The sequence below is a fragment of the Perna viridis genome, chromosome 8 (genome assembly GCF_037379345.1).
Source record: "Perna viridis isolate PV_CMFRI_1.1 ecotype Kerala chromosome 8, ASM3737934v1, whole genome shotgun sequence".
NCBI classification, from domain to species: domain Eukaryota; kingdom Metazoa; phylum Mollusca; class Bivalvia; order Mytilida; family Mytilidae; genus Perna; species Perna viridis.
Genome location: NC_142452.1, coordinates 31,762,960 through 31,789,703, shown reverse-complemented (window position 1 = coordinate 31,789,703; position 26,744 = coordinate 31,762,960). Strand labels below are relative to the sequence as shown.

General features: G+C 33.8%; 2 protein-coding genes across 5 annotated transcripts; both read left to right on the top strand.

The window, feature by feature from the left end:
• The first annotated feature begins 516 nt into the window (after nucleotides 1-516).
• Nucleotides 517-16,465, top strand: LOC148610243 (2-oxo-4-hydroxy-4-carboxy-5-ureidoimidazoline decarboxylase-like). 4 transcript variants are annotated; one of them, XM_088542518.1, is made up of 4 exons: nucleotides 5,000-5,223; nucleotides 11,605-11,756; nucleotides 14,759-14,946; nucleotides 15,978-16,465. In XM_088542518.1, the coding sequence occupies exons 2-4, from the start codon at nucleotides 11,695-11,697 to the stop codon at nucleotides 16,316-16,318; spliced, it is 591 nt and encodes a 196-aa protein (XP_088398644.1). In that variant the 5' UTR covers nucleotides 5,000-5,223; nucleotides 11,605-11,694; the 3' UTR covers nucleotides 16,319-16,465. The 4 variants fall into 4 exon arrangements, 1 of the variants encoding a protein (XP_088398644.1); XR_015914783.1 differs by lacking the exons at nucleotides 5,000-5,223; nucleotides 11,605-11,756 and adding an exon at nucleotides 517-750; XR_015914785.1 differs by lacking the exon at nucleotides 11,605-11,756 and having other exon boundaries at nucleotides 14,741-14,946.
• A 4,450-nt stretch (nucleotides 16,466-20,915) lies between these two features.
• On the top strand, nucleotides 20,916-26,099 carry LOC148610242 (protein D2-like). Its single transcript, XM_088542517.1, has 4 exons — nucleotides 20,916-21,188; nucleotides 23,451-23,555; nucleotides 25,121-25,154; nucleotides 25,882-26,099. Exons 1-4 carry the CDS (start codon nucleotides 21,006-21,008, stop codon nucleotides 26,073-26,075), a joined length of 516 nt encoding a protein of 171 aa, XP_088398643.1. The 5' UTR covers nucleotides 20,916-21,005; the 3' UTR covers nucleotides 26,076-26,099.
• Nucleotides 26,100-26,744: the final 645 nt, after the last annotated feature.

The window sequence follows — 26,744 nt, the reverse complement described above, 5'->3', positions numbered from 1 at the left end:
CAACCAAAATAAGAAACACCTAAATATTTCGTATCTTGTTACCAAATTTTACACACGCAAAAATAATCCGAGGTACTGTATATGTACATGTAAGTTTGTGTCAGGTACTTTTGAATTTCACTGATTTTCATGATATGACGGTGAATTTTATGTACCTTCACAGATAAGCGAGATGTTAATTAGAGTTTGTACATGATGCGTCGATGAATGTATTGTGGTATTGCTCCATCTTTTGAAAGACTATTTTCTATGTTAAAGGGAGGTTTTGGTATAATCTTGTTACTTCGGTTTTCCATCTAGTATGGTCTTCATTGTGAATAGGTACGACAGAAGAATGATCAAGGCTAACTTCTCTAATTGTATTTCACTTGTTGCACTTACCTGATAATCATACAATATGGATTACTTCCCTTTGTCACAGTTGACAGCTCGCTGAAACGCTTAATTTGAATCAAAATATCACCACGTGATCTAGTAAAGCTCTTGCGCAATACGTCAGTCCTTTTTTCCGGCGAAATCAGCTGACATCGTTTTTCTGGAGCTCCAATGTTTTTGTGAATATTTTGGAGTTTCAGTGTAATTTATTTGTTATATTTTTGATAAAGTAGGATGCCAATAGCGTAATAATGAGAACTAATTCGGCTGGCGAAGAAGAATCTCAACGTGACCATCGTTCAGGCAATTTCATAACTGAGGATAAAACAAAAACAGCGGAGGAAATAGCAAGCTTCTCGAAGTCGTCAACGAGAGGTAAGAAATCTAGAAGTTCTAAAAAGGACGATTTGAAAGAACTTGAGGATAAAGTTGATAACAAATTTGATAATGATGACAATATTCTTTTCAGTAGGATGGAGATTGTCAGGATATTTTATCTATCAACCTAAATGATAGTAAAATTCATGGAATGGATTTTCACTCAGATGAAGGTCTTGCAGGATCTGTGAGTAATGCTGAAGTTTTCAATTCTTCTAAAAGTAAGAACAATAGATTTAGAAAGTGTGTTCACTTTAATAAACCTAAAGTTGACAAAACTTCTGAGAATTGTGAGGTCAGTGATTTAGTTACTCTTTTTGGATATCACGCTGAAGCAAAAGCAAAAAATGAGTCTGTAGGAGTTGTATTATATAAAAGCCAAGTGGGCATTTTATCAAATAGTTAGCATTCAAACAATCCTAGTAAACTTACAACTTAGAAAGAGTATTATAAATAATGTTTTTCCCTTCAAAATAAATCTGAGGAGCATTTAAAAATTTGGATGATATGGTATCTACTTTGTTACAATGAAAACATGGTAATAAAGCTTTCTCAACCGTTAGCAAGAGAAGTGCTTTACACACGCCCTATTTAAGAAACATTGAAAAATTTGTTTATCAGGGTCAGGTTACGTAAATAATGGGCATTATTGCTAATGCATATATTCCACCGGCTTTGGGTACATTATTAGAATATTTACCTAATGATGGTGTAATATAGACATATGTGAACAACAAGTACGTGACGTTTTTGGAATGTCGACAAAATCTTTTGATCAAATATCAAGAATTGGTACTTATTACCATCAAGTACAAAGAAAAGCAGCCATAAAGGACGCCGCCTTTAATTGGTTCTATTAAAGACTTCAGCTTTTATCGTTATAAGTTCGTGTGTTTTCGAACAAGACTTAAATAGAAAAAAAATACTTTAAAAGATCGTACCGGAAAAAGCAAACAACGAAAAGACTTGCTGCCAGAATTATATGAACATCCACCCAATAAGCGTACTTATACAACAAATAACTCAGATAACATGAGACTTCTGCAAAAAAAAGCAAAAGTTTGAGTCATTGACTGCGAAGGAAACACCTCGGGAAACACCTAATGATTCCAAAGGGTGGTGGTGGTACAGAACATGGCAGTATGACAAATAATGGATCTGCTTCAAGATCCAACTTTTTTCATACCAATTAGGGTAACCAAAAGAAATGACTCAGAGCTGAAGGTAAAAGAAATCCAATTTAAAATGTTGTTTCCAAATATATATGTAGGTGGTTCTACATGTTTGGAAAGATTGATCGAAAATAGCAAACGATCAATAGGTATTCAACTTGATAAAAGATGGTTATCAACTAAATTTTTAATTTAAACCTCCATAAACAGGAGTAAGCCTAAAATTTACAAAATATTAAATGCGGAAATACAAGAGTTAATTTTGAAACATGACGTGGAAGATATTCCAAAAGAAGATTTAGCCAACGGTTTTTACAATACTGTAAACCAAGAAATTTTCGCGTGATATAAACTTTCGCCGTTTTCGCGAGCCTGTGAAAGTCGCGAAAGTTTATATACGCGAACAAGTCGGGGAAATTGGATTAATCAGGTTGTGTGTCTTTTGTACAATTTTTCCATCGAATTTTCAAACCCGGTTGATCAAATGCAGTTATCTTTCTTTGATTTTAATTTTCGTCTTAATACCTGGAAAAACGTAAGATAGGTATATAAACAATTTATTTTTAATTCACAATAACATAATGTTTTGTAGTATTAAAATCATTCACCCATAAATATCGATAGGCAGTTGATAAGACAAAGTCAATAACGTTAACTATACAATAAATGGCGGCTCCCCGTTATATAGGAGGGATATCCTTAGGAAGAGCCCCGTGCGGGTCCGGGTGCCAAAAGAATAGACCCGCAGCAGCGTTAAGTTTGTCGTAAAAGGTGACTAAATAGTGCTCAAAACCCTAGCAGGGGGCTAGGGCACTTTGCCCACAGAGCAAGAAGGTTGTGTACCCAAGGTGGTGGAATGGGGTACCTCTGGCGTGCTGCATGCTGGGGTTGTCAGGCTATAATACGGAAAACCTGACCGTAAACCATAGTGATGCACCGTGTTAGGAAAGATGTCACGTGCCTCGCACTTTAAAGAACCCGGCTGTGGTATTCTAATAGGAGTAGGAACCATTGCACTCCGCCGCAGGAGGCTAAATTGCTCGAGGCTACCAATCCTTTTTTTTCTAGTTGCAATAAAAATTTGTCGACCTTACTACCCTTGTGTCCCATCTCTTTTTTTCATATCATCATTTCATGTTCATTTTATCATCCATTTCATGTTCATCGCCTAAATAGCTGAAATATTGCTGCTTGGGCGTTAAACCCCAACAATCAATCAATCAATCCATAGGAAGACATGATAAAACAAAGAAAGATAACTCATTTTAATTTGTATTTTATTTGACAAGATAGTCAATATCGCGAAAATTAGTATCCGCAAATCAGTCCATTGACTAAAATTCACGAAAGTTTACTAATGCAAATATTAATTGGTTTACAGTACATTTTTTTCTAGTGCCGACAAAATCTGGGGCTTCAGACCTTTAATTAATTTGAAACCATTGCACATGTATCTCATGAAACAACATTTTAAGATGGATACTTAAAAATCAGTTATCAATCTTGTCAAACAAGAAGATTGGGCAAGATCTCTCGATGCTTATATGTACATACCAATACCTAAGATTTTGGATGAAGCTCTGGATCTGGATTTGATTATTCCAACAACATAATTCAGAAATTGTTTCAGGCAGTGAAGATACTTCAAAACAAATCCAAAGCTTCCGACTTTCTTCATTTAATTGAGATAATAGCTTCTTGTTTAGAAATGATACCAATGAAAATGCTAGTGTCATTATGAGACCAAAATTCAACTACATATGTTAAAATTCTGGACACCAGCTACTCAAATTAATTCCTCTTCGTCAAAGCCAAAAATCATATCTTGTTTGGTGGTTGAATATAGCGAACAGTACCAAGAGAAATTTCTTCAACATCTGGAACGTCAGCAAAACCATAACAATAGATGCATGGTAAAGGGGAAGGGGGTCATCTGGATACTCAGAAAGTCCAAGGTACATGGACAGTGCAAGAAAAAAAGTTGCATATCAATGTTTTCTAGATGGAAGCAGTGATTTGTTGTGTGAATCTATTTCTTCCTATGATAAAATATCAGAATGCATGGATACGGTCAGACAATTCAGCAGTGTAATACTGTTTCTGAAAAAAATTCAATCGAAAGCTGTCCATATAGTTGGCAAGGCAGACATTTTGTCGCATAATGGTCACTGAATCGAGTGGTAGCTCAGAAAGTTTAGCAACCTCAAATACATCTGTTTGCTTCAGTGGATAATCGGAAGAGTCAGATTTTTTGCACATGGTTCCCAAATCAACAAGCATTAGCAGTGGATGTTCTGACAATTCCATGTCCGACGTGATATGGTATGCATATCCAACAATTTGTCTGATACCAAAATTTCTTCAACACATGTTCTAATACAAGTGTCAAATTCTTCTGATAGCTCCTTATTCGTCCAGAAGACATTGGTATCCAGGCATATTAAAGATGCCAGTAAATAATCAAATAACTTCCACTTCAAGGAAATCTGTTACCGCAGTCAAAAGGAAAAATAAATCATCCTAGATCAAGAAATTTTTGAACGGACTGCATGGCCACTCTCATCAAAATTTTCAGATAGGGGGGTTTTCTAAAGACACTAGAAAACTCCTCGCAGCTTCATGGCCCTCAGGTACGAAAAAGGACTATTTAACGAAGTTCAGAAAGTCCAATAGCTGGTGACAAGAAAGGGAAATTGATCTCTATTAAGCATCTTTAACAAGGGCATAAGGGTTTTTAACATGTCTGCTTACCAGTGGGTAACAAAGAGTAATCAAGGGAACCAAGGTTATAGCGGTAATCAAAAGAATGTAATATGTTTTATGTTTTAACGGCTTGTGTGAAAAGACACTCCTTAATTTGGATTCATAACGGCGTATGTAAATATCATTTTCATTCATATTGGATTTTAAAGACTAGATGTCCATGAAGATATAGATGGTGGGAATTGTATAGATACTTTTAAATATGAATAAAAAATTGGAACCCTACTAAATTACAGATCAGCCTTGAAAATGTAATAATAATCCATATTGTATTGATTATCAGGTAAGTGCAACAAGAAAAATAAAATTATACAAGTTGGTTCACAAATTGGAATTTTGTGAACGAAGGCTGCACTTACCTGATTTGATTCCCTCCCTAACAATTTCTCTGGTGAAGTCATCTGATTTCACTGGAGACTGACGTATTGCGCTAGCGCTTGACTAGATCACGTAGTGATACTCTGACTCATTTAAGCATTTAAGCTAGTTATCAGCTGTGACAAAGGGAAGAATTCAATATTGTATTGATTATCAGGTAAGTACAACCTTCGTATTATGTCTGCTTGTAGTTTTATAATTTGAATGCATGTAAACTCTTCTTTACTCATAAGATCCTCAATTTCTGATTATTTATCATTCAACTGACTTTTTAGTGGGGTTATTTTTAATTCATGTGTTTGTGCGAGTTATAATTTACATAAAAAAATCTGAAGAAAACACAATCTCCTGTTTCAAATGGTATCAAGGCATATTTATACATGATCTATTAACATTTTTTGGTTAAATGATCATACATGTAACACCTCTCCATTCAATTTGGTAGCCTTCGTTCTTCTTTCGTTTGGGTGGTCATGACTGTGACCGGGTTATACAAAAGACTACAAAATTGATTTCCTTCAATCCCCCGCTGGAACACGGATACCATATTTTTTTTTAAAAGGCGGATTTTTTTAAGGATTTTAGAAAAAAAGGAGGTTCCGGGCTATCAGTCCTCCATTTTGTCCCAATTAAGCACAAACTTCAATATAAAAAGGTTAGGTTCCAATCTCTATAATCACATTTGGATCTGCAACTGCAGAGCGTTGTGTAAATGGAATGGTGTATTTCTGCGGGTAGATGCTTCTACATTAGAAATGTATGAGCTATTTACTACAATGAAAAATTTAAGGGAACCATGGTTCTAGCGAAGATCAAGAGAAAGTAATTCATGGACAAAGACCAAACATAGAAAACAGACACACACAACAAAGAACATTAAGCAACTAAAAATATATATACGAAGTAACAAAAGCAAATGAGCAACTCGGACTCCACTACAAACTGAGAACATGGACCAGGTGCACCGGCAGGACAATGGCTTAACGTGTCAAACGAGTTATAACAGTATGGGAACAAATTGTAAAGTTTTGAAATTAAATGGACCTAATTTGGTATCATTTAAAAGGTGTTAAATAAGTCCTTTATTGTAGGTATGTCGTAAAAGTTTTCTTTGGTACAATTGCAGAAATATCGAGGTCAAATGTGAACACAATGGCTCATTAGAGTTACAAATTGAACTTAATTTTAATTTAATTTAACTTAATTGACTTTGAAACTGTTTGAATTCAATTGACGAAACTTGAACACACTTTTACAAACGCATTTCTGCGAAATCTAAAATAATAAAATATCATATTTTGTCTTTTTTAAAATTATGAAGACATGCCATCTCCTGAAAATCCTCAGACATTCAAAAAATGCCCCCCCCCCCCAAAAAAAAAAAAACAAAACAAAACAAAACAAAACAAAAAAAAAAAAAAAAGAAAAAAGAAAAAAGGGAAAGCTATAGACATTTTGCTTTTTAATGTAAAGTATATTGACTTGTGGGTAAGCAATATGAATTAAGATATTTAACAGAATCATTTGATCCTGAAATGTATATTTTGTGCCGATTACTGATTTATCCCTTGCATTGACCATTCATGAAAATAAATTATGTCTCCATTTAGTATACTAGTACTTTTTGGTACGTGACATGTTCGATTTAATATTATGATTAAAAAGATAGCCTATTTCATTCCGAATGACATCGTTTGAAAGAATTAGAATACATTTCTTCGCTATCTTAAGTAATTCTTTTTGGCAACTCATTTTCCGCTGTAATTTATTACATATTCAAAACTGAAAACTTCATTTTAATTTTAATTAAATTCTTGTGACAAAAGAGAAATATATTGGGTGTGCTCTCTCGGTATACGATTCAATGCCGAATTGCATGATCATTAAAAGTGATATTAAGAATTTACTTATTCAAATCTTTATTGGATACATTAATAGATCTCTGAAAAATATTGCACTCATTCATTTGTACGGAAGCGTATTGGAGCCATCACTTTAATTTTTTTTTTCAAATTGTCAACTTTCATCTTGGAATTATCAACTTAAATCTTAACGTCATACAGTTGCGATCACTTCCAACCTCTCTTAAATTCTGTCAGAATCTGTCAGAATTGCTGTTCTACGACAGCAGATAGAACAGAAATCCTGACAGAGGCTGCCCTGGGTCAGGACACATTTTGCCCTATTCCTTGACAGATCCTGACAGAAACTGTCCTGGGTCGTAACAAAGAAAATACGAAAAGCTGTTCTAAACTGTCTTACCCCTGGACAGCTCCTCACACTATATCTTTCTATTCTGTAGAACGTAATTTAGAACAGAAAGTCCGGGATTAATAAATGAAACTGTGTAACTAATTAGCTAACCCGATTAGGAAACAAATCTTGATTTCAAAATTTACACTGAATTTCCAACCATATATAAAGAGCTCGTCGTGATCATCATCCAACAATCACTCAATCGTTGTTCATGTTTCAATTTTCGTCGATCACGGTCCAATCACTCATCGTTCAAAAATTATCATTGTTTACATGTATAGCTTTTTTACAATCTGTCATAACCCTGTGATATTAATTAAATCAAATTATTAATTTATAATATTAAAGGTCTATGTTTCTGTTCTAAATGTTAAAGTCGTAACAGATAACTTTCAGATGTTTGGTAATTCTCACTAAGTTCAAGATTGACAAAGTACTTTTTGATTGAAAGCGACTTTCAATAACATAAGGGTCACAAATCATTCTAAAAAATGGTAAAATTGACATGACAATTTTGCATTAAATGGGTGACTGATACCTAAATATTTCGGTCCAAATTCTTCTAAATGCCACTTTTAGCAACGAATATGAGTGATAACACTTCCAATTTCCCAACGTAGTAAAATGTAGCAACTAAAAAAGTTAGTTTCATATTAATGACTGTGACACCATTATCTCAGTAAAAATTCTGCACAATGTATGCATGAGTGCGCGCAGGCAGTTTTATTTTTCATGAGGGTCTAAAACTATTGACTAAAATGCTTATTTTTTCAATTCAGCTATCATGTGGGTGACTGTGATTCATATATTTCTGTCGGTAAGTGGTCCCCGCGCGCGTTAGTTATACCCGATGGCTGTCTTAATCATAATTAAATTAAAATTATACATTTAATGCTTTTCGGCATAGGTCATATTTTGAATGTTGACACTGTATATCAGCAGAGACACATACATGTCTCTGATATAAGTATAGGTCAATCTTTGTACATTTTAGTTTGTTTGTTTGTTTGTTGGGGTTTAACGTCCGAGCAGCAATATTTCAGCTACATTCAGACAATGAACATGAAATGGATGATAAAATGAACATGAAATGATAAAAAAAGGATGGGTCACAAAGACAACAGGGTCGACAAATTTTGATTGCCACTGAAGAAAGGGGGGATGGGTAAGGTCGGGCAATTTAACCTCCTGTGGCGGAGCGCAAAGGTTCCTACTCCTATCGAATACTACAGCATGGTTCTTTAACGTGCGAGGAACGTGGCATCTTTCCCAACACGGTGCACCACTATGGTTTGCAGTCAGGTTTTCCGTATTATAGCCTGACAACCCCAGCATGTAACATGCCAGGGGTACCCCATTCCACCACCTGGGGCACACATCCCAGTTGCTCTGTGGGCAGAGCGCCTAGCCCCCGGCTAGGTTTCTGAGCACTATTTAGTCGCCTTTTACGACAAGCTTAGCGCTGCTGCAGGCCTATTCTTTTAACACCCGGACCTGCACGGGGCTGTACATTTTAGATAAAAGTAAAAAAAAATAATGCATCATGTATGTCGTGTGTTTCCGCTATAAACGTGCTGAAGAAAAGTAGGGTAGATAGGCAAAACTGGTCATATATGAGTACGTGTAAAAGTAGTATTCTCCGTCCATTTTCTTGGGTTAATCGCCGCGATTCCACCTTTGATTCCTACCTCCGATTTCTGTCAGATAGATTGATCATAAACAAAAAAAAAAAAAAATAATAATAATAATAATAATAATTGCACCCAACTTCCGACTGCCAACTGCATGATGCTAATATTGACCAAAATCTTAGCTTTTATTACAGTATGTTGTTTTAATGCATACAGGGTCTATATTACCGTTACAGAAAGGGTCTGCACATTTAGCAAATGGTAGCCAATTATCCATGTCAATTATTGATTTACACTGAAAATTAAGTCCACACATGACCGTGGTGACGTTGAGAATCATCATGATTATTTTGATTTCACATTTTTGTCATTGTCGATTTAATTTTTGGAAGGGTATGTGTGGGGGGATTTTTAAAAATTGTAAATTTTAATTGGTGTTGGAATATTTTTTTTTTTATGTTTTGGATGGAAATTAAAGTCATGGTTATTTATGTTTTTGTAACGTCTTAAAATATCCCTACGGATCAATGATACTAGTCACGATTGCTGCCATATAAAATGGACCCAAACTTTTCCCCATGTTTAATGGTATGCCATTCTGTTTTGTTGAATTTGTTTTCGTCCTGATTATACATGACACGTTTGAAACTAGATGTCAATCAATCAATCAATCAATTGACCAATCAATCATGATCAATCAGTCAAATACATGTATGTATAGTAAATCAAGGGGGGATTTAAAGCCTATTGTTTGGTTTCGGGTATGACCTGGCTGCACCTGAAGTCACCTAAATTTTTGCGGGTCCGTGTTTCTCATTTGTTTCATATATTTTCGATATTGTGTGTTATTGTTTGTCCTTGTGTGTCTAGTTTTATTTGTTGCATGTGTGTTGTCTATGGATTGCCCTTTTTCGGATAACGCTTCGGTTGTCAACATTTCTTTTTATAAATGCTTTGATATGGTAATTCTCTAATTATCAGTGATATTAAGAGGATATAAAGTATTTACTGATAATCCGGCAGCAAACTATTGACAGCATAACCCACTATAATAACTGACCATACTTTGAAACATGTCAATGTTTGTTACACAGGATGTGTGAAAGTCCATGCCTAAACGCATGATCCGCACCCTCTTTTTTCGTTCAGATTTGTTCATATCAATGTACCTAAAAATTCTCTGGAAAACCTTTTATAAACTTTTTGTTAGTTTTCATAAATTTGGGTGCACAAAACACAACAATAAAAAAGCAAAGACACATACCAAGTATGTCTATTTTTTTTTTTAAATACGAGTTGTCCAACAGGGCTGTCATAGCTAAAGGTAGAACATTGGTATAAAAGGCAAGGCTTGTCTTTTATTTTGTAAACCATTATAAATAGAGAAAATCTGAAAGGAAAAAAAATATGTTCAGAATAATGAGCTCTACCAATTGTCCATATTTACGTCAAAACTCTCAGAATTCTTATACGAGTTATTGCGCTTAAATGACATTTTTTTTTAGCCATGGCAGCCATCTTGGTTGATGGGAGAAGTCATCAGATACATTTTTTTAAACATGTTACCCAAAGGATGATGTAGGCCAAGTTTGGTTGTTTGGTTTCATTTGGCCCAGTAGTTTCAAACGAGAAGATTTTTTTTCTGAAAGTTAGCGGACGACGACGAAAACGTTGACGGACGCCAAGTAAAGAGAAAAGTTTCGCCAGATGATCTAAAAAAAATAAGTTGCATGAATATCAACTGCTACGCTGCATCATTTGCACTGACCTTTAATTTACTTGTTAACTTTTCTTTATCTTTGTCCGTTCTTTTTATCATCTATGTGTCTGACGGGAGACAACTCGCATTATGATTAAGTCAGCCATCGGATATAACTAACGCGGTGACCACTTACCCCACATGTCCAGTTACCACACTCTCCCCTATAGCTACCGAAATTCATTGAATGTTATTTCAAAATTGGTACATTTAAATTTCTAGGCAAAAATTATATCCCCCTCTTTTGCGACCTTGCACATCATCTTAAACAGGGACGGATTTAGAAGGGCACGGCACCCACCCCCGCTTTTCTGGGAAAAATTGGTTGATTATATAGGGAATTACTGAAACATGACCTGAGGGGGCCCCTTTTTAAGCAGTCAGTGGAACCCCACTAATGAAAAATTCTTGATCCGCCACTGTTAAGCAGTGTAAAACCATGTCCTCGATAAGGTTTATATTTATGGAGAAATATGTTCACGGTAGCATTTTCGAAGGTCAACACAATATAAAGAATCTTCAATCATAAAAGAGTTTCTTTACTATCGGCATAGAATTCAACATGTCGACTTTCTTTTCATTATGTTCACTTAAATAAATAAGCATGTCGACATTGTGCTGAAAATTTCGCTACATTATTCCGACATATAGAAGTCAACATGTTTACATTAAATAATAATGTCGACATCGTAATGCAAACTTGTTTACATGTAAAAGTCGTCATAATAATTGATTCCAGATTGTTGCACACAACATATTCCATCATTCCGACTTATTTGCAACAAAACAACTAAATTTCTGGTGTACCATATACGCTTCCATACACAATCAATAAAAACAGTGTCTATGATAAAAATGTTAATTTTAAACAAAATTTTTTTTTTTTTTGCAGTTGGAGATATTAAACTAATTTTTGCAAAGTTTTAAAGAATACCTTTAGAAAAAGCAATAGAGCAAAAAGTAATCAGAAGACCAGTTTTCGATGTCCATCCCGTTCAGAATGGGACATGCCAATACTTATTATTATGCCCTACTGGATAGAGGGTAGGTGGATAGATACAAAATGTATGTTAATCTAACATAAAATGCTTTTAGTGGAACTATACAAGTGTGTTGATCATAAGCTTTGCATTTGCAAAATATCTAAATTATTTTCGACTGATGAAAATGACAAAACACTTCATTATTATTATCTCCCTTTTTTGAACAATGGAGGATATGTTTATAAAAAAAATAACGGATTTTATTTACATGTAATAAAAAATACAACCTAGTGAAGCCAATACATTGTTATTATATACACAAAACGAAATGAAACAATATAAATTATCTCCACTGCAATTAATTATTCTTAAATATGTGAAACAATATTTTTAACATTTTTCGCTAAATCTGAATTTTGAAGGTTATAAAGGTCAATTTGGCTATATCAAGATAAATTTGAATATCCAAAGTCTTAAGTATTTGACATGCAAATATAAGAGATTAACTTGTAGTCACAGTGCAGTAGTCAACATAAATTGCATAAGGGTGATAATAAAAACATGATTTAATTACCACAATCATTAATATTACTTTATGAGAAGTCCGTTGCCAATATGCATTTTCTGTTTGTGTCAATGAACTAAAAGAGGCGAACAAAAGGGACATTTGTAATTAGTTTGGTTTATTTTTGGTAAATTAAAGTAAATTAACTAAAATGGACCTCATAAGGCGGTAGACTTAGAAAGTCAATTGTGGGCTAGGAGACGGGATTTGTGGTTTTATAAAAAATTAGGGTTGCGCATCGTTGGTCAATAAACCTTTTAGTACAGAAACTTGGTTTCTTAATTACAGATCAGTTTATAGTAAACTTTTATAGTATACAGTTATTAAATGGGTTGGATGCAATAGACCAGAATATTTGTCCTGAGGTACTGAGAATGATCAAGTGTTCTATTGCACGAGGCCATAGAACGCTTGATTATTCTCAGTACCAAAGGACAAATGTTCTTGTCTATTGCATCCAACCCATTTAATAACTGTTTTATTACCTAATTTGTCTATGAGATATAACAAAGAATGGAATTGGGAATATGTCAAAGAGACAACCATTCGACCAGGAATAGGAAATTGACCGCTCCATATTTACGAATTGGCAGACGAGAGTCACATCTACGTTTTTACACACGAGTTTTTTTTGTGTAAATTCCAATTCAATGAAGCGCTTAAAAAAGTTCAACCAACCAAAAGGCTTAAATAAAGGTCATTATGGGGTCAGTGCAATAGACTCCTCAAGGAGACTATTGCACCGTGCAATAGAACATCGACAGTGCAATAGATCGCTCTTTCCTGAATAAATTTTGAAAATAGAGAAAAATATATATATATTTAATAAACAAGATAAAACCTTATAATTAGGTAATAAATTATTTGAATGAATTTTAACTTGAAATTTTAAACGTTATTTCAAGACTAAGTATTAATTTGTAAATTATTAGAGAACACTCACTTCAATCTTTATTTTTATTTATTAATATCTTTATTATAGTGTGTTAACATCTTTATCGGTATCGTTGTACAATCCTTTAAACTCACTTACATAATTATTTTTGTTTGCGCTGCATCGTCATGACTGGACGATCCGATACCCATTCAGTTTGGTGGTTGGCAGATTCCTTTTAGACTTTATATATATATATAAGCGAATTGTCAGAATGAAATATACCTCTCGTAAGCCAAGCATAAAACAAACAACACGTAACCCAAGCATAAAACAAACAACACACCGTTACAAAAATAACTCTGATAAGTATATCTGAGCCTGAGCATAAACTTCGTCTCAAAATGTTTCATAAATGTATGAATGATTTGGAAATCCATTAGCGCCTCCGCTCTTCATAAATAAGGTTATGTAAAATGTTTATGAGAAACCTTGCGCGTGCGAACACTCATCCTTCCACATTACAATCTTAATATGTTAAATTGTAATCTAAGTCATTGTATATGTCACTAGTGGGAAACGTTTTTGAATTCACTGACCAGCTGACTATATAAACGTAGTGGCACTTATACTGTTCTCTTAAATGCTTTTATACGGCTCTGGACCGACGAAAAAAGATGGTAAATGCAGGGGTATACATCAGTGATCAACATTTAATTTGTAACTGTAAGGTCTAAGGAATTTGTAAATGAAAGTATTAGTTTAAAATAAATTAAAACCTGACATTTTTTAAGTTATACCAAATTGAAAAACAGTAACAGCTCGTGTTTTTAATAAACACGTTACCCAAAGGTGTTACTGAGTAAATATCATCACATTTTTCGTTTTTGTTTGTTTGTTTGTTTGTTTGTTTGTTTTGGAGGATTTGTTAAAAATTTCCACAAAATATCTTCATATACATGAACCATCGATTTTATTTCAATTGCAAAACCTAATACATACATGTAATCACAAAATGACGATAGTCACTACATTTGTTTAAAAAAAATTCCTAATTACCTTTGTCTTCCAGGCGGGGGCATATTTTGACATTCAAAAATACTAACTATAATATTTGATTATTCTAAACTTCATAGACATAACTTTGGTTAAACTATGTTTAAGCGTCGTCAGGTTAAGTCAAACGGTTTCAAAGAAAATAACAAAAATGCACACAGTTTATAACTGTAATGAGACTTGGATGTTGACCTTTGACCTCATTTTTTTTTATCTTTTACGCCAAGCTTTTTAAATACCTTCAAAATTTAATATTTGTACCAAGATCAGCCGTGTGGTATATTTCAATTCATTAAACTCTGAAGATAAGCTTCTTTGGGGATATTTCCTCCGCTATAAATTAAGTGTATTTGGATTGTTTTAATGCGTCGCAGAGAGACGCTAGATTTATCTACCTTTGAGGATAGAGTTGTTTTTGCTCTACCTTTAATACTTACAAAACTCTTTATCATCAAATGGAGTTTCTTGCTCATTGAATAATGAACTGGTAAATGAAAGACAAAAGTTCTTTGCGATTGTTTTTTGTAAATGTTTGCTTTGGCTCTTCTAGACCCATGTTCTTTTGAAGGATCATGGAGAAGGTCACCATTGAAAAGGTCAACAAAATGTGCTATAACGACTTTATAGCTACGTTTGGTAACATCTTTGAAAGGAATCCTTTTATAGCAGGAGCTTTATGGTCAAGAAAACCTTTCGTAGATTTGAAAGATTTGCACCAACAATTTTGTTGTTTTGTCGATGATCTTCCAGCAAGTGGTAAGATGAAGTGTAAATTTTTGTAAGAATCATGCAAAGGAAAAAATAAGAAACATGCATGTCAATAATTCACCCATCTGACAATATAATTTCATTCGAGGATACATTCTTTATTTGAAAAGACCATCATGATTTCTGCATCACTAGATTTCCTCAGAAATGTTTCAATAGAATGTTACAAAAAATTAGATTTTTGACAGATTTTGAGTTATCTGCCCCCGAAATGTTCATTTTCAGTGCATTTCAATGAAATAATTACTCAGTTTACCAAAATGATGTGGAAAATCCTGTCTTTTATTCTAATGGTGCAAATAATCAAATTAAACTTTCAAAATGGTGATTTTGTCTACCATGTTTCATCCCTGCCTGATTCTTACATAGACTGGCACTTAAAATAAAGTACAAGTTTGAGAAACAAGTTTAATTTAATAAATTTGTATTGCATTTCATCATTTTAAATAGAGGAGATTTAAACCAAGGAAAAAAAGTGTAAGACGTATTATTTTATGGACTCTTGAGATTGTGATTAACATACAGAGCATAACAAAAAATCAAAACAAAACAAAATATAAACCGACAAAAACTAAAAAAAAAAAATTCGTACATATTAAACGAAAGTAAAAGGAAAAAAGTTTACAGCTCCCGATGCTGAGACATATTCCAAAAAAAAACAGATAAATTACAATTATACATGTACATTTGTAAATATAGAAAATATCAGCAATGGAACACGAAAACTGATAAGCTACCAGAAACATACAAATATCAAGTTAGCAGTTTGATAAGTATGAATTAAATTAAGCGTAAAAGTTCAAAGTACGTACCATATTAAGTGCGTAAAGGAAAATAAGCGTTTTGAAGTTTTTCTCAATATACATGTACGTTGTCAGTCTTCGTTTATTACCTGCTTCCAATTCATTTTTTTCAATGCTTTTGTATGTACAACAACGTGCGGTTGGGTAAGAACAATAATATCCTGACATGTTTTTACTAGTGTTTCATTTTCTCTGCTTCTTTTATTTAATCCAAAGCACAGGAAGGTGTCATCAGAGTAGTAACCGATCTCGGCGGTCAAAAAAGAGAAAAGTTAGTATCACAAGAATCGTTTAAAGAACAAGGAAGCGCAGGGTTACTAAAACTAGATCCCAAGGAAAAAGAACGACTGTACGACCTGTGCCTGCGCTACCGGAAAAAGTTCGGATTTCCATGTGTTATTTGTTGTCGGGAAAACACGAAAGAGACCATTTTTGCAAATCTTGAAAATAGAATGCACAACACAAAAGACATCGAAACAATCCATTGTATGCAGGAATTAAAGAAGATCGCCCGACTTCGATTACTTGATGCTTTTCTATTGACATCAAAGTTATAGTTCTGCTATTTGTGGATGAACAATGAAGTTTGTTATCATTCTACATTGCTATTGATGCAAATGAGCATAATATTTCATGATTTTTTTTTACTTTCTTTAATTCATTTCTAATTGTATTATCTTAAATAAAAGGTAATAGCAAAATTATCGATGTAATGAAATCTATGCAAATTTGTTTTTCAAATATTCAAAAAGAAAGTCCGTAGAGTCTTAAAGAGAGTTAAAACCAGAAATTTGGAAACACCGCAATGGTCTTGACTTAGTAGATGCATTTCCAAAAAGGAAATATGGGCTAAACCAGGTTCTCAACTCGCTAAACTTCGTGCTTCCAAAACGGTTCATTATTTCCAGTATATTAAACAATGTGACACAAGTTGGCAGGGATAAAATTTCCATCAGTCAAAATCAGTAAAATCAGTAGTAAAAACTGAACAGACGATAAGAACAGTTAATTAGTGAAAAAAAAATTTAAATATTATGTAAATCCAAGAAATGAGCTTCAAAATAAGTCTTGAACTTTGTGAGTAAGACGCTCCAAGATCAAGTTGAAATAAAATTAAATGCAAATAAAAACTACAGAAAATTAATTTGAAGAAATTATTATGAAAACCATCTATAATCTTGTTGTATAGTGTTGTAATGGAATTTTTCATTAAGAAATCAATATCGGAAAAAAAAAACTTTTTAGGCAGCTAAGATGTATTCTCTATAAGGCAATGTGGCGGCTTAAAATCTCTGAACAGTCGCTACTAGCTCTGAAATAATTTAACATCTGGTATTGGAATCTGTGTCACTAGTCTCTTTTATTTATAGTTCTGATGAATAAACTGAAGGAAGCCATTCCCCAAATTAAGAATTATTGGTGGAGAGAACATCGTCAATAATTAACGTATCTTGCCTCTTTAACCTTTTGTCCTTCACAATATTTTGAAGGAACTCGTTTATAAGAATAATGAAAAAAACCTCATGGGATTAGAAGGTAAGGGCAGAAAATCTTGTCTGTGTGATATGATTTTAAAATAGCAAGTCCGATTAGAAATTGTTGTTTAATTATTATTTAAAACATTCAGCGATGTCATAATATTATATAAACGCTGGGATTATACTGTCTTCGATTCGCGACTTACACAGTACGATGGCGGAAATCAAGAGAGAGCACTCGACCAAGGAGCAAAAAATCATAATTAATAGCTATACCTTCACGTGAACAAGTTCCTCGCAATTTTCGAAGAAACGACATTGGGATGGTCACACACTTTTATGTGTCACTACATGTAGTATTAAAGGTAAATCTATGGATCAGAACAAAACAAGTGAATTGACAAAAAGACTAGTTTGTGTCAAAATGGTCAACCGTGAAGTTCTAAGAAAGGAATACATGTTGTGTTATACATGAATCAATGGACCTATCCAGAAACTATATGTATTGCATTCTGAAATTGCTATATATTGTTCATTACATTCTTTCTTTTTTTATCAAAACACATTTTTTTAGGACGCTGCAAAGATGTAACTACATGTATATTGGCGTACCACAACTCCTATTTTTATATTTCTGTGAATTATTTCCTAACCTTTTTCATCAAGAAATATAAAATTTTGGGGAGCAGATAAGCGAGAATTGCCTCTGTGTTGAAAGAGGGAAAATTGACTTTTTAAACCAGTAAATGTACAATGAGTTAGTGAATAAGCATATAAAAATAACTGCCTGACAGGACAGGTACTCGGGTACATGTAAGTCATAGATGTTATTCTTCTTACATGAAGGAGTATTTAATGAGACCGTAACAAACTTCAGATTAGCTAAGCTTTCATCTTTGTGTTTGCATGTATTATATTTCATTTTTAGCTCACTTGTTAGCATTCGTAGTAATGCGCTTTGTTATCTTCTAAGCTTTGCCTGAGGGGACAACTACATATTTCTCATGAAGAGAGAAGGTATAATTGCATATTCTACATCCTTGGAAACTAATTGAGGTCGATAATTCTTGCAGTGTTCTAGGTTGTGAAATACGACATTGTACAAAAGACCTAACTGCTTTTTTCAAAATCCGGTTCCTGTTCCTTCCCAGTCTCTCTTTAAATCTCTTTAATGCTCACATGAAAATGAAACTACATAGGAACATACACGTAATTGGTAATGTGCTAAACGTGAACGTAGTCGTGCGGGTGTTTACCGTCAGACGGCAAACCTGTGCCAAAGAGTATCTGACGTATAAAGTGCACTTTAGCAGTTGATCTCCTTTCGAAAAAAGTTCATTACTTCTATTACACGATACGATATGGTAATGATTTAGTCGCGATTTTTTTTTAATGTTTCTAGAAAAGCAGGGGACGCTTACATTACCGGTGCACCTGGTCCATGCTCTCAGTTTTTAGCGGCGTCTGAGTTGCTCATTAATTTTTCTTTTGTTACTTTGTATGTATGATTTTAGTTACTTTATGTTCTTTGTTGTGTATATCTGACGTCCATGCCTGGTCTGTTGTCCCTGGATTGCATTCTTTTGATTAGCGCTACAACCTTGGTTCCCTTGATTACTCTTCAAACGTTCTCGGACTAACAGCGAGCATTTGTATTTTTTAATATTCCGTAAATTGTAATAATCAGACACTATTCGGAGCTTGTGTGCACCGTCAAACTTCAGACAGAGGAAGGTCAAGCTCTTCAACAACAATCTGTCTTTTGACGCTAGGCTGAATATTCGTACATGTACATGTAGTGAGTTTACCGTTGTTTGGGTTAGCCAAGACTTGCTCTGTCGAACTTAACCGGAAACGGGCCTTGGCGTGCGTTTGTCATGACATTCAATTTTATATGTAAACCGCACTGTTTCAACTAAAAATGATACATGCAGAGTGAAATTTGATAAATATCGAAGAGCGAGGCATGAACCTTAACCTATGAAACAGGATATTCCCTTTAAAACACACAAAAAAGAAAGAAAATTAAAATAATAAGAAAGAACACCGCTTGGTCAATAAGAGAAGAGAAGGCATATTTCGTAGTTTATATTGGGGTGATGAAATTCATAAATAAAACAATGCAAAAAAAAAAAACAAAACAAAACCAACCAACCCCCCTCCCCCCAAAAAAAAAACAAAACAAAAAAAACAGAAAATAAAACAAAACAAACAAAACAATGCAAACGTCAACAGCAATAAAAAAAAACAACCAAAAACGAACAAAATAAACAATGCAAACAAGCCAAAACAAAACATAACACAAAACAATACAAAACGGAATACAACAGCAAAAAGAAAACAAACAAACAAATGCATACCATAGACATATGAAAAACATACATTATACATGTGGCAGGGCGTGTATAGTAATATAACGCCCCTAATTATAGACATGCTTAATATAGCAAGAATAGGTATGGTGTATATGTCAATGAGACAAAAAACCCCAACGGGATGAAAATGTTAGCAAAAGGCCACCAATTGGTCTTCAATGAACGAAAATAAAATCTTTATACCACAGGGCAGGCTGCAGGACATTTTTAGTACTTAAATTCCGAACAAAGAATGTAGGATAGTCCCATGTTTTTGTTTTTGCATGATTCTTGGAGGTGGTTGTAAAATTTAAATATGCATTGTATATTGAAATTCTTTTGGTAAAGTGATATCGATTACCAACGCCTGAACCGTTTCACAGACATTTGAAAATGGTATTTTTTTCGGATATACATGTACATGCATGTTGCATATATAGAAATTATATTCTCTTCTTGTGTCCGTGCTTTGTCATCAATATTTACACCGCTTTAAGAGTATAAAGTGACGACCAGGACTTTAATTACATGTACTTCAGGCGTTCGCGCTAAAGTTACATGTAGATGTTTGTTTTCTCGCTCATTTTGTATTTGATTTTATTTTCATGTTTGTATTTTTGATGAGACCAGAAACAAATATAAATATTTTGATTTTTCATTATCATCTTCTCTTTAAATCTTTGCAAATAAATTTAAGTTTAAGATAGATAACCCTAAAGCTAAAATTCGTTTTAATGGTAGGTCACAAAGTGGCGGATCCGGCAGTGGTTGCATTCAATCACCTTCTCTTGTTGCAAGATATTTAATTTCGTGCAAATTTGGGACCATAATGAACAAAATAATAGTCTTTTTTTCAAAATCTTTTGATCCATCCCTGTGAGTACACATTCGATCTGAAGTTTTCGATATATAAATGCTTTTAAAATTCGAAATCAAAGTCGCCTCAGACCACTTATCAACAATTAAGGGAAACTTTTGTTTTGATTTATCGAGTGATACTATATTAAAAAAAAAAATCACCATATTTTACAGGCTTTGAAAAGGAGTGGTGCTGGTCGGGCTCCCCATAAAAAGGGGGTGCTAACCCCCTCCATCCTTCTCCTGGAACGGCCACTTTCTACAGATATTTGCAAAGAAAAGTGTGTATAAAATCAAGAACATTGAAACTCGATCAATATCCATTTACACTAAAAAGTCTTATGTACATGTACATCTAACAAATATGGATAGACCATTATATGAAGAGTGTAACATGTGGTAGATATTGTTAACTTTGTCAATAAACTTGTTTATATACATCTTTTTTAATACATTGATTATGACAAACGGTTTATTCGATACGCTTCCGGAGGCGGTGTTATGTAATTGGGTACAGTCGTTATTTTGACTGTAAACAATTTAATGACAGAAAGATGTACGCTGTGTTGTCAAGCTTGTTTACATTTTTCCTTCTTGTGATTTATGGATTATGTTGTGAGCTCCCTCAGTCGTTTTGTGGAGAGCAAAAACTTGCGTTGGAAAATTACCCTACTTGTGGGAGTCTGTTAAAAAAAGAAGCGACAAAAAAGGCACCGTTGATTAGTTACCCCGGCCTGGTAAGTTGCATGGTTCGACATTTACTATGTTCAAATGGGAAACTGATCTTTATTTACTCGATCGCCTCCAGATAAATGCAGCATAAACATCAGATACAAAATGTAACATATCATGACTTCTAGACTAAATGCATTGGACATGCTAGATCTAAATAAACGATCGAAAGAAAAATAAGAAAAAAAAGTCTAAAAACCGACACACACAACAGCAGTTAGTGCATCAAATTGCATTACCCACTTGAAAATCTGATTAATATTTGTTTTGATTAAATACTATGACAATAATGTTGAAAATGATAGCACTTTCCGTATATCCGTTACACCCTTCATTTTGTTCATTATACAGCTAAGATAATGTAGCTTCGAGGATTATAATTTGACTGCCTGTGTGGTTAATAAACTACAAAAATCACCCAAAATTTTTCGTCATGCAGTGTCAACCAATCAAACGCACGGTATGAGAGACGCTGACGATCAGTTGACTCTGTTCTTTTACTTGGTGTAATTGCCGCTTTCCTGCTAAGAATATATACTCAATACTTTGCACTTACATATGGTATTTGTGATATATAATTATGACCGACTAAAGGATTTCTTTACGTCCTTGGCTATTATTGTTCATGAAAATCGTTCATGTACTTGAGTATGCGAAACGCTTTTATAATATGGGGTAGGCATTGCCTAAATCAGCGAGCACCGCGAGCTTTACCATACATGTACCGTCTGTGCGAGACTCGTAAAATAGTAATGGAGATTACAAAGAGGGTGGGGGTCGACTCGGATGAAAATTTTTGCTTCACAAGTGCAATATTTTTATTTATATTTAACCACCAAGCAAGATCAATATTTGTATTTCAAAATCTGTCTTTTTAATTAATGGGGGAGTTTTTTTTCAATAAAGGAATGACTTGTACAAATTTTTCCCGAAAATTCCAACCCCATACCCCACTTTCCCCTCACTCTCAAAATAGTCATTAACTTTATAGCACTTCGCAATACTTTACATTTTTATCCTTTATGTGCATCTCTAGCAACATCCATTTCAGTTTTGGCCTGTCAGATCAATCTGTACAGATACCGGAAATATTACACTTCTCCACGGACGGTGGGAATATTTTACACATATCATATGACGTAAACAAAACTCAGACGACAGCTGCAATTATTCCCGACAAGAATATGATTGCCTTACCTATCTTAGAATAGCTATGCTTCTTTTTGATAATATAATCGGAGTTATGTTTTTTTTCGAGGCGGGTTAGGTTCTTGATAACAGCAACAGTGGAACAGCGGAGATACATATACGTACATCCACGTGTTTCAGTGAAATTTTTATAAACATAACATTCACTTCTTTAAAGAAGTAAAACAAATTAGATAAAATACTTGAAAACTATCAGAAAAGATGAATTTATTTTTACTGAAACGTAATCTTAACCTATATTTTTTTATATGTTTGAATGAAGGAAATGATGAATTTTCTCCGTAAGGACAGTCACTTTTTGTTACTTCCGGGACATGACTTTTTTTCGTTAGTATATTGGGGAATCTTAAGAGAACTTTAGAAAGTACGCGTAATAACGGTAGAGCTCACAATGCTTCGCGGCGCTCGCTATAATTAGCAACTTTTTTTCTATATGGATAAAATAGAATAATAAATAGAATCTAACATTTCGTGTGATGTACGATTTAAAGACATATACTGCATTTAAAAAGAAATCTAACTGTAGTCCCTAGGACACCTGCATTTTAGAACATTTCAATTTTACACGTTCAGTTGATGAGTGTAATTTTTGCGAATCGATATAGATGAGTCTAAAATAATTCTAATAATAGTGTTTATCATTTATTACTATGAAATTGATGGTTATGTGTGTTTCATTTCTTTTTATTTCATCAAACATTTTCTAAAAATAATTTAAAGATAAAATTAACAATAAAGTGTTCAACGAACAGTGCAAAAGCAGTTTAGATTGTAAATCCTTATAAGTCTTCAGTCACATATATGTTACACTAACCCGAAATTACACGGGACAGTAGTGCCCCATTGCATGAGAAGTAGATTTTATTTTAATTTAAAAAAAAACAAAAACAAAACATTGCGTTAAAAAGTTGTTCTACGTCGATTATTTGTTTATTCAATTCAAGAACCATAATGTTTGTCAGACGGGTGTAAGTCATGATTATTTTCGGTATTAAAAGTAATACATGCATTACAAGAGTAATGAGTGTTTTTGTTTGTTTTTTTTTTTTCATTTCCAGAGTTCAGGTAAATTGTACACACTAGTGATGGTTGACCCTGATGCACCGAGCCCAGATCAGCCACGTTTGAAGTATTGGCTCCATTGGCTTGTCACAGATATAAAGGTATAGACAAAATATTTAAATCAGAATGTGTTTGCTACATGTTGGGGTTTAAAATTTTCATTTTGGGAATGCGGGCAAAGGACCTTTGTAAATTTCAAATCAAAAGTGCACCTAATAGTGTATATTGTAATGTAAACCAAAAGTCCTCATTACAGATTAATTCAATTGAATTAAATTGTATTGAATTAAAGGTCCAAGAACCACATTAACTTTGTATGCTCATGAAATTTGAAATAAGTCTGTGTCACATATGGAAAGTCCAAGACCTCGGACTTACCCAATTAGAATCCCTGACTCGTCTAAGATTTCACGATAGTGAATTAAGAAGGTAGACCTTGGGTAATGGGCACAAATCACTGAAACGTTTGTATTCAGAATTTTACATCAATCTCATTTAAGCGTCATAGTAACTTGGACTGATATCATTCTGTTTCAAATGAAAGCTTGATAGGCTTTGGGGAAATTGAATATGATACAAACATAATTATCATTGATTTACAGAGTTATGTCCCTTTACCTAGGTCTACCTCCTTAAGCGATATACAGACCTTGCTTCAAAGAAAGGTTTGTTCAATTGTAGTCTTATGACACCTACACTGTCAATTATATATGTGTAGAACTCAAAACAGTAGTGTCCAAACCAATATAAAATTCAAATCCAGAGCTACGTGTACATACATGTACGTGTCTGCTCGTTTCATTTAAGCTTAATGAATTTACAGTGGCGCTAATGAATGAATTTTCAGTGCGTTGAGCACTTTGATTAAAAAAAATATCATAGAAAGAAAGTATTTCGGATGACAAAACTACCAAGTTTTATAAAAAGAAATCATACATTTTGTATTTTAAACATTTTTAATGTATCTAGGTCGAGGAATGCTTTTGGGCATGTGACCTTGATAAAATTGACAAAGTATAGGTGACTGAAATAGCAAAAACTACAAACAAACAAACAGTCAAGCACAGAAGTGAGAAAAAAATAAACCAAAAAATTGCAAACAAGGACCCCACCCCAAGAAACGGAGAAAGATATGCGGATACATGTATATCAGTTGTAGTATCAAGTTTAGTTCTCGACACGTGTAAAATACCCATGCTTTCATTTTGAAGGAAAAAAAACAAGGATTCTCTTCAAAATTTGTCACCTAAATAATGACAGTCCTTTTTCTACCATTGCACCTGTTCAATTCTTCATTGTAATGGTGTCTGGGTTCCTCATTTACTTTTGTTCTGTGTGTGTGATGTTTTTTTTTTATTTCATGTTCTTTGTTGTGTTAGTAATAGGATGATTAATTGGAAGATGTGAATAACCATATCAAATGAGCAGAAAAGGGAACGTAAAACGAAATGTATCTATATTACAGTATATTTTATTTGTCTGGCCACTATCCCTAGATAACAATGTATGTTCTTTTTTTTTATTATATTACGAATACTGGTTCCCTTGATTTCCCTCTGTAATTCAAAATATGAGATGAACAGTTAAGTAGTGCATGGTACATGTAATATACCACTTGAATTGATGTTGTCAAAATGTCTTAAATGCAAGATAATTTTTATTTCAGGGCTCAGACTTCTTCAGCGGGACAACGAAAATAGGCAAGTTTTAAAATTGGCATCCGTGGTTACAAATGTACATGTAACGTGGTGTTCCAGTCATCACTTTCAATGGATTTTGTCTGGAATATATGAATAAAGTCTAGAATCGCCGTTTGGTAAAAAGGTTTATGCTGAAAACTTAAGATTAATTTGAACTGTTTGACCATGTTATTTGAAATTTCAGGACGATAACATGGGAACAGATTGGATGATTTATGTTTATCTTTGCGTAGTTGTTTAGTACTATGCAAAATCAAGGTTGATTTTGTTTAAGTTACACCGGTCCGTAAAGTGGGGAGGTTTGTATCACTTTTATCATCCTATTTTGGAATATATGATATGATACGTGTGGACACTATTTAGTTAAATATGGCCGCCATTACTTAAAAAGGACATACATGTAGGCTTTAAAACCAGAATCACTGCTTTTAAGTCAAGCATGCGATATTCAATTGGATGGAATGACGACTGGTTTACTGTCTCTCGGAGTTATAATAATGTGTCTGGGTGGGGTGGCGTGCGGCTATTGCTTCCGTGAGCTAGCTTAGCGTGTTGTTCAAGTACACAACATGGCTTATTGAATTTGTCAGTTGCTCTCCTTAAATGCACGAATATCTGCAATAGCACGTTAAACCATAATCATCCACTCAATCATTTTTTTTTGGGGGGGTGTGGGGGATTTACAATACTTGATCATAATACATTAACGTCTTTTTAATTTAACCAGAGTACGCTGGTCCAAGTCCTCCAGAAGGAACTCATCGATACCAGTTCTTGTTAATCGAACAGAAAGGAAAGGCAACTATAGATGCCCCATCTTCAAGGGGAAAATTCGCATTGAATCAGCTAACTGGAGACAACTATTGTGCAAATACAGTGGCATCCTTCGAATACACAGTGGAGGCCGAGAAAAATAAATGATTATTTTCTTTATGCATAATTAAATTCTTGTTGATTTAATTTATCAATGCCCATACCTTTTATTAACACGTCTTTCCTTTGGTAGTCTTTTCCCATAACATTAAAAGAAAGTTGAATACTATTTATGTACTGAAACATTTAATTTGCATGTGTCAACAGGGTAAAATACCAATCAAAGTTCGGGGGCTGATTTTTGTGACCAAGCTAGTTGAGAATTTTCACCAATCTTTTATTACTGAAAATACATTATGAATTTATTTGTATGTCATGTAAAAGAAAAACGTTAGGAGGAAATATTACATTACAGTAAGTAAAAGAAATATTACCAGTGCTTACCTGAAAATGCATTGGGAAATGGAATACTACTGTTAGTATTTACATCTGTAAGTAGATTATCGAATTAGTTAAAAGTCTTGGGGCGGATCCAGACACTTTGAATCTGTTCAGCACCTGCGTATAGATTGATTATTGATTACTGGGGTTTAACGCCCGAGCAGCAATATTTCAGTTATATTTAGTCGATGAATATGAAAATGGATGATGAAACAAACATGAATGATAATGATGATAATGAAAAATTGAGTTTTGATATCATAACTCATACGTTATGCCAGAGTTTGCCATAACTACGCAGACTTTTTGTATCGCGCTAGTAAGACTTCTTACAAT